Raw genomic sequence first — 8,394 nt, 5'->3', positions numbered from 1 at the left:
GAGAGAGAGAGAGAGAGTTTATACATTGCCAAATCTGTATACGTAATATTATCTTCCAAACATTAATTGAGCTAAATAGAATTTTTTGCATCTTGTGTTCTTACTATTCCCATTTGATTTATGTTTATTGTTCTTAATTCTGAAATGTCATTTACATGATATCCTCCAATTCTTAACAATGTTTTGGAGATATCTAAGAAACAAAGATGTTGTGAAACTTTTCTCATGTGATATAGGATAATGCATCATTGTTGAGAACTTTTGGTGAAGGATCTTAACAAAGTTTTAGAGACATAAGCAACGAAGATGTTATGAAGATTTTCCTAGAATGGCACTACTTTGATAGATTTTTTATTATTATGTGCACATAATGATATGTGCTTAAAAGTGGGTGGAATGTGCGAATAAAATGGAAAAATTAAAGCTGAAATGTGACCAACGTTGGAGTTGGCATTAGAGTGGCAGACCCCGACTCCACAACTACAATCTCCAACTCCATGGCATTGGAGTTGGCATCTAAGATGGTAACTTCAACCCCATCATGGGAAAAAGCCTCGAAATTTAGGATTTGAACACCTATTTAAGGTAGACTCAACCCTAATCAAAAAGAGACTTATCTCTTACAATTTTAGAGCATTTTGGAGGTGTTCCAACATGTTCAAACTCTCTCCCAACATGTTTTTGATCACTCCAATTTGGATTCAAGGCGAGAGATCATCAATTTCACAAGCAATCAACATTAGACGATCGTTCAACCAATCTTTTCCATTACAACTCCAAAATTTCCTTACTTGTTGTCTAAGATTTTATTTTTTCAAACTTTATTAGGTTACATTTTCTTTTTTATTGCAGGTTTGTTTATGGATCCAAGTGTACAATTTATTGTTTTCATTCAAGTCATTGTTTTCATGAACTCGATGGAAGGCTAAACCATTACGTTACTTACGATGATGTTTAAAGCTTTTGGATGAACACACTTGATTATTACTTGGTTCTAGTTAATTTCAATTGTTGTTTTATGCTTCATATGATGATCTTTTGGTGATAATAATTAATATGGGTTGTATGAATTTGTTTGATTTCATAACTAAAATAGTGGATTGTCAATTCACCAATTGTTCCAAGTTCAAGTAGTTTAGGAACAAAGACAATTGGTGAATCCACATGTGTTATTCCAACTTGTGATATTGAATGTTTAATATTGTAATAGGTAGTTGCAAGGCACTTTATTGCCAATTCATTAATTGTTCCCAATCTAGTTAGACGTAGGGAGTAATAAAACTAGTTGAATGAACACATTATGTATCCAAAATTATGTATTACAAGATAATAAACCCCAATTACATCTAATTAACTGAACTAGGATTTTAAGGAAGAATGTGTGTGGATCTAAACTGTTTGATAACTGAACTGGGAGTATCTTACTTTTCTCATTAAAAGTTTCGTCTTAATTAACAAAGTTTCAAGCTTTTTGCTTTTGTTTTAAGTTTAATTCGTTTTACAACAGTTACAAGTATTCTTTCTTCCTTATTGACTATTTAACACAAATTTTGACCACGAACTCCTCGTGGTTTCAACCTGACTTACCGTATCTACATAGGTTAGTTGGTTTATTTTTTTATTGAGACAACGACATTGATCAATGATCTAGAGGTGATGTCACCTCAAATGAAGATCAATAGTTTATCTTCTAGAGGGTAATGAAAAGAGTTTATAATGCATGGCCATACTAGTATACAGAGTGAGAATAAAGATGGAAAGTGATATGTAGGGATAAACTGAAGAGGCCATATGGTTCTTAGTTTTTAAATATATAGGATACCATTCAATCGTTCTCTCCATCTTTATTCACATTACACTTAGGTTTAATCCTTGTGACACCCATGAGACGTCATATGTCTGAGTTACAGGAAATATTCTAACTTGCTGATGGATTGTTAGTAATTTATAAGGAATAAATTACAAGTTGGCAATTTCATTTGTCCCATATTGATGGGATGAAGAAGTTTTTATGGGTTTATAAGGTTTCCATTGTCTTAACCTTCAAAGGATTAAATCAAGATTAAGGGGTATGCCAAGCCAACACACGTGTCGAGGATGCGAGACGCGAGGATTGGAAAATGGCACACTTTATGACTATTTTTCTTGTCGTATTGGTCGCTAGGAGCTAATGAGCTTTTGTTTTTTGTTGGGATCGGGTCTTGTCGATTTTGGACCAACCTAGTTATAGTTGATGATGGTTGACTTTGTGGCTAGCTTCTAGGAAATCTTCATAGCTCAGATAAACTCCAAGTTTTATTCTAGATAACCTTCTACTTTGGATTCATATAACCTTCAGGTTTGAATTCGAATTTGGATAACTTTCGTTTTTTTTTTTTTTTTGAATTTCAAACTAAGATACAAGTCATTATACATGGGGTCGTCCGAGTCCCATTTATTCATCACCAAAACCAATCTATCTGTTGTCTCTTCTCGCTCCTTCGATTTAGTTTCTTTCCAATTTCTGAGTATTTACTTTGTGTTTATCGATTCTTCCATTGATGTTGGAACGAATGTTAATTGCATTAAATTGGGGGGGGGGGGGGGGGGGGGGGGGTTCTATGATGCAACTTACAACAATATGAGTGTCAAGATCTACGATTTTCAAGTTGGTTTTCAATTTCTATTAAATATTTTAATTTATCTGACAACGAGATAATCTATTTCTACCTTACTTACAATTACATCTGATCACAAATGTTGAAACTGATTTTTGGACGAAACTTGGTAAACAAGTAAAGATAATCATAGTTATTATTTGTGGTTAATCGACACAAATTTTTCAATATTATTTGTCAATCAATTTGTTTCCTTTAGATTACTAATAACTTTGAATTAGTTCACAATAATAATCACCAGATTGTTTGGTTATTAAGTATGAAATTATATCGAAAAGTTATAAATTCACATGATATATTTTACATCCCTCGTATACAAGCAAATGAGATATATGCTAACTTGAATGGTGTATCCAATCTTGGCTAGAGTGACAATGGAAATATTGGTTGTTGAAGCAAGTATAGTATTTATCACTTCATTTCGAAAATGGTGTTATTTTATTTTGGCAACTAGTCCCACTAAACTGGATATATATGTTTTCTTCAATTAAAATGATTTCTAAAAGGATTTTGTAATTTATGCTATAGAAAAATGAAAGATTTATCAAATATGTTATAAATTATTTTCAAGAAATAAAAACTTTTATAGTGAAAAAATGTTAAAACACGATACATTTTCTGTTGACTTTGTACTTTTTATTCAAATTTTATTTTATGTTATATTACTTGTATTGTAAACCCTACTGATTTTTGCTCTAGACCCATCGTTACCTCTACGTTTACAGAAATAGTAGAAATTTGTTAAAAACTGTTATTACAAAGTTATAGACATGTGAAAAGTTCATAGCTACAAATTCTAATATCATTTTTGTATTTAAAACTTCCAATGACATTATTATATTCTAGAAAGCACTTTATAACTTGCATGTTGTGGTCCAACTAACAATAATTTTCTTGAAGACAGAAATATATAACGACAAGTACAAACCATTAACATTTTTTCTGTTATGCTTATGTTTATAGCACAAGTACAAACCATAATTTCTTTTTTAAATTTAAAATTATATATAAACCTCATAATTTGTTTATAATTGTGACGAAACAAACTCTTTCACTTCTTACCCATTTAATTTTTTTCTTAAAAACTGTTCGCTTCTCAAAAACCAGATTGCATGCATGCCACCTTCAACAATATAATCCTAACTTTCAATTTGATAAACTTGAAATAATACTGTGAACACTAGACAATAGTAATATGAAATTAGTTCATAATATGCAAATTAAGTTGCGCCTAAGCTAGTTTAAAATCAACCTTATTTTTTGATTGTTTTTTTTTAAATCATGTTTGACAAAAGAAAAATAGCTTACATGGTAGTCTATAAACTAACTTTTAAAAAGCTAGTTAGAGTAATTTTTCAACCAGTTTATAAAGTTTATACTAAAAAAAATTCTTCCATCTATACCCTTTAATTATAATAAAGATTTTTTTCTATATATCTTTATATGTGACTTTAAACTCTACTTATCGGTTAATTTTATCAAACGTTATCTTTATCACCCTTTAATTATAATAAACATTTTTTTCTATATATCTTTATATGTGACTTTAAACTCTACTTATCGGTTAATTTTATCAAACGTTATCCTTATCAGTTATCAGTTAGCTTTTTAGCTACTAATTAACTTTTTATATATCTTTATATGTGACTTTAAACTCTACTTATCGGTTAATTTTATCGGTTAATTATCAAACGTTATCCTTATCAGTTATCAGTTAGCTTTTTAGCTACTAATTAACTTTTTAATTATCTGTTAATATTTCAGCTACTATATCAAACATAACCTAATCATGTTATTATAACAGACAAAACCACCAAATACGAATCAATAGAAATCAGATATGGTCTTCAATCACCATCAAAGAACTAGCAACCATATTTTTCAAATGGTAATCCGGTTTTAATACAGGTTCCCGCCCCGTAGGTGATTCATCATTTTGGTGAAGATACAGAGACGTCTTGCCTTGCATTCGCAAACGACACTGTATTTACCCCTCTTACAAAACCATGAATGAAACCCCTAAGATTTGAACTTAAGGACCTTTCTTATAGGAAACCCAAACTTTATCTTGTGAACGATGAAAGTGATTGTTAAAGAATTGCAAACAAAGCAATTTTAATCTAAATGTAATTCGTATGTGTTTTCTAATAAGATTACTTTACGTATCGTGTAGCCAAACCTTTTGCAAATAAGAGCCTTGGTTTCTGAAAAGCAAAAGAAAGGGCAAAACTGGGAATATAGAAATATAACTTGCATGCATGTGAAATAGTACACCGTTATTTGTAGTTATCCAAGCAAAATACCAGTCTTCACTAATTTCTTTATTAGATCTAATCTAAAATCCGTCCTTGATAAACGACAATTCCGTAATTAGTACAAATATTATTCCTTTTTTAAACTACTCGTTTGTCAAATTAGTTACATTAACTAGAGATAAAAAAAAAGTACACAACAACAAAATATAAATATAGAATTTATTTATTTATTATAACATGAGTGCTCATTCTTATTTTACTTTATATAATTTGTCATAAGTGAGCACTTACTTAGTTTACTACTATAGTTTATAAAAAAAATAAAAAAAAAATAAAAAAAAAATAAAAAGTACAAAAGGTCTCACAAAATTTTACAACTTTCCTGCAGACACTTTTATACTAAACAGAAGCTCACCACAGACAAAGGCCACATGAACGCCACGACAGAATCCTCTCATGCTCACCCATGTGATATGCTCTGTGCTTTCTTTCATCTTCTTCTTCCCCATTTTACCCCTCTCTCTCTCTCTCTTCTCTCTTCTCTCTCTAACATTTACTCCATTTTTTACATTACAGTGCATGCATTGGGGTTCTCGTCACTGAACATTTGTGGTGCTGGTGGGTACCCATACGCCGATTCTGCGGTGTATCTTGGCGGGTATACATGGTAATTCTGTGGATGGTAATAGTAGAATTCGTTTTTCCGAAGCTCCACCACCCTCGTATCCTCACCTCCTCCGTCGCCGCCGCCTTCCGTACCACCTTCTGGTTTTCCTGGTTCTTCTCCTCCGCCTTCCTTCTTCTCGTCTTTCTTCTCGTCTTTCTCCTTATCTTTTTCTTCACCGCCGCCGCCGCCGCCACCTTCTTCTGCTTTTGCCTCTTCCTTCTTTTCGCCGCCGCCGCCGTCGTCCTTCTTCTCGTCGGCACCCTTGTCCTCCTCTTTCTTTGGTTCAGGGTCTTGTTTCACGATCACGGCGTGTTTTCCGGTTCTTTTGTGAATGTACTCCACCAACTGTGGAGCTGTGAACGTGCCTTTCACTGATACTTGTGAGCTTTTTAGATCTGGTTCAACGCTTTCCACCCCTAAAATACACAAACGATGCAAGATATTGTTAATGATTTGGTAGTTGGGATTTTATTGGAATATTTTGAGTAATATTAAAATGGGTTATTCAATCTAAAACAAAATATATATGGAATCTTGAAAGAATTCACGAATTTGAATCAATAAAATATGGAGATATATATAGAGATAGTGATGGATTACTATTATAGAAAAAGGTAGATGAATTTTCAATTTTGGTTAAGATTTTCAAGAATCAAAAAAGGGAGATGGAGTGAGTTCTAAAGAAGTTGATGGTTGTAGATCAAAACAAAAGAAAAACAAGTCAAACAAGATTCGTAATTAGTCAAAAAAAAAGGAATTTTTATTCGTAAAAATGATTGCTTTATATACAAGAACACACACCTTTCATCCTTAGAATACGTTTTCTGATCTCTTGAGCACAAGCTTCACAATGCATGTTTACTTTCAGAAGCACTGTAATCACCTGAGGAGGCTGTAGTTGAACATCACAAACCACATGAGGAATTTGAATGATTCTATATATACTTCAGATCATTAGCAGTGGCAAAACTGTAATTAATCAACTAACCTCTTTTTTCTTCTCTTCTGGTTTTGGAGCTTCTTTCTCCTCGACTTTCGGCTCCTCCTCCGGCGGTTTTGGTATCGGAGAAAGAAGCTCAACTTGCCGGTGACTCTTTTTCTGAACCCTTTCAAGAACCTTCAACGGATCTGCTTTTTCTCCCTTCACTACAACCTTATGCGTCTTACAATCCGTAGCAACATCTTCCACTCCTTAATAATTCAAACAAATATATCATTCACTTCAATTCAAACTTCAAAATCAAATCAATCAGCAGATGTATATAAAACGAAAACAAACCATCGAATCCCCTGAGGCACCGCCGGACTTTTCTAGCACAGCCTTCACAATGCATGAAAACTCTCAAAACAATCTCTTGCGGCGGCGGAGGTGGTGGTGGTGGTGCGTCTTTTTCCTCCTCTGGTTTCTTCTCATCAGCTTTCGCCGGTTCTTCCTTCTTCTCTTCCTCTGGTTTCTTCTCCTCCTCCGGCTTTGCTACTTGCTAAAAAAAAAAGAAAAACAAAACCCACATCAGAAATGTCAAAAAAATTCATGCTTTTTCCAATAAACCAAAATGAAAACGAATCAAAATCTAAGAACTACGAAAACCCACCTCTCCCATTATCACTTCTTTTTCAGAAATCGAAAGATGGAAAGAGGATTTAAGGGTTTCTTTTATATATATAGTAGAATGATAAGGTTTTCAAGACTGAAAGTCAGAAACAGAGGATGCTTTTTATTTTAATCTGGTGGAACAGACACGCACAAAAACACACTGAGGTGTGTGTTTGTGTAGTTATGGGAGGAGATTAAAAGGGAGTTGTAGATGTGTATGGGAATCGTGATTGTGTGGTATGATGTTGATGATGATGATGATGATGTTGATGATGGGGATGATGATGAGGACCATCAGATCTAAAGAGGGTACTCATTACCGTCATCAAAAACTGACGTGGCTTATATGTAGCTGCCACGTGGATTAGGGGTAGCTACTCTTTCTACCAATGATACGACAGCGTTTTGAGTTGTTTATTTTTGGTAATATTTGGGTACTTCTCACTTGCTATACTGGTCCAGGCCTACCGCTCTCTATACCGTTTGATGTGATTGATCAGATAGTCAATCTTTTGACTTTACAAACGTAAGAATTATTCCTGTATTATTTTACCAAGAGTATTTTCATAAATTTCTATTTTTAGTTTTTTAGATCCAATATATACAGTTTACTAAAAAGTTGAATAATTATTTAATCAATTCGTTTTAGAAAAACAGAATCCAAGGAAACAATCCTAGGGTTAAGAACTAATAAATAGATATCAGAGAAAAGATACCGAAATAGAATGATAAATAAAATATAATATCACATAAGAAAACAAAGTTATTTTGGAAATGTTGGGACCCTCAAATTTACTTCTTTAGGAAACTTTTTTCTCATAATACTTCGAAAGTCGCAAGCTTAATATTTATAACACGAAATAGCGTCTTCCTTTTTTACTTTAAGACACTAATTGATCCAAAAAAACAGGTATCTTTTTACCAAAAAAGATCATCTTAATACAAAGTCTAAGCAGCCTTTGTTGTAACTGCCACAATTATGATGTTTTGTACAAAAAAGATATGTATAAAAGACGTAATATCGAAAGATAAAGGTGGATACAATCCGAAAAAGCAACAATAAATGAGAAAAGTTAGAAGAAAGTAGTGATGACAAGATCTATACATAAGCTAAGGACGGGAGATTGGTGGTGAATTGTTACATTTCATCACAAATTTGTAACCACAATTGAATCATGAGTTTTCACGAACACTTTCTCAATCATGGAAACTTGCTTTACA

At 32.8% G+C, this 8,394-nt stretch overlaps 1 protein-coding gene across 1 annotated transcript; it reads right to left on the bottom strand.

Moving 5' to 3' along the window:
* Window positions 1-5,114: 5,114 nt before the first annotated feature.
* LOC145102631 (heavy metal-associated isoprenylated plant protein 7-like) lies at window positions 5,115-7,369 on the bottom strand. Its single transcript, XM_079040080.1, has 5 exons — window positions 7,172-7,369; window positions 6,859-7,060; window positions 6,568-6,770; window positions 6,381-6,471; window positions 5,115-5,995 (listed from the first exon to the last, which is right to left on the bottom strand). Exons 1-5 carry the CDS (start codon window positions 7,178-7,180, stop codon window positions 5,478-5,480), a joined length of 1,023 nt encoding a protein of 340 aa, XP_078896206.1. The 5' UTR covers window positions 7,181-7,369; the 3' UTR covers window positions 5,115-5,477.
* Between the last annotated feature and the right edge of the window lie 1,025 nt (window positions 7,370-8,394).

Source organism: Lactuca serriola, chromosome 4, assembly GCF_051521515.1.
Source record: "Lactuca serriola cultivar US96UC23 chromosome 4, Lser_US96UC23_V15, whole genome shotgun sequence".
Taxonomy (NCBI): Eukaryota; Viridiplantae; Streptophyta; class Magnoliopsida; order Asterales; family Asteraceae; genus Lactuca; species Lactuca serriola.
The sequence above is the reverse complement of the archived record's forward strand: the minus strand, read 5'-3'. Positions and strand labels throughout refer to the sequence as shown.

What these genes read in the sequence shown, in the direction of transcription:
- LOC145102631 (XM_079040080.1), bottom strand. An exon ending in GTGCCTCAGGGGATTCGATG is followed by an intron (nt 6,771 to 6,858) that starts GTTTGTTTTCGT and finishes TGAATTATTAAG; the next exon opens with GAGTGGAAGATGTTGCTACG. An exon ending in ACGTATTCTAAGGATGAAAG is followed by an intron (nt 5,996 to 6,380) that starts GTGTGTGTTCTT and finishes TGTGTATTTTAG; the next exon opens with GGGTGGAAAGCGTTGAACCA.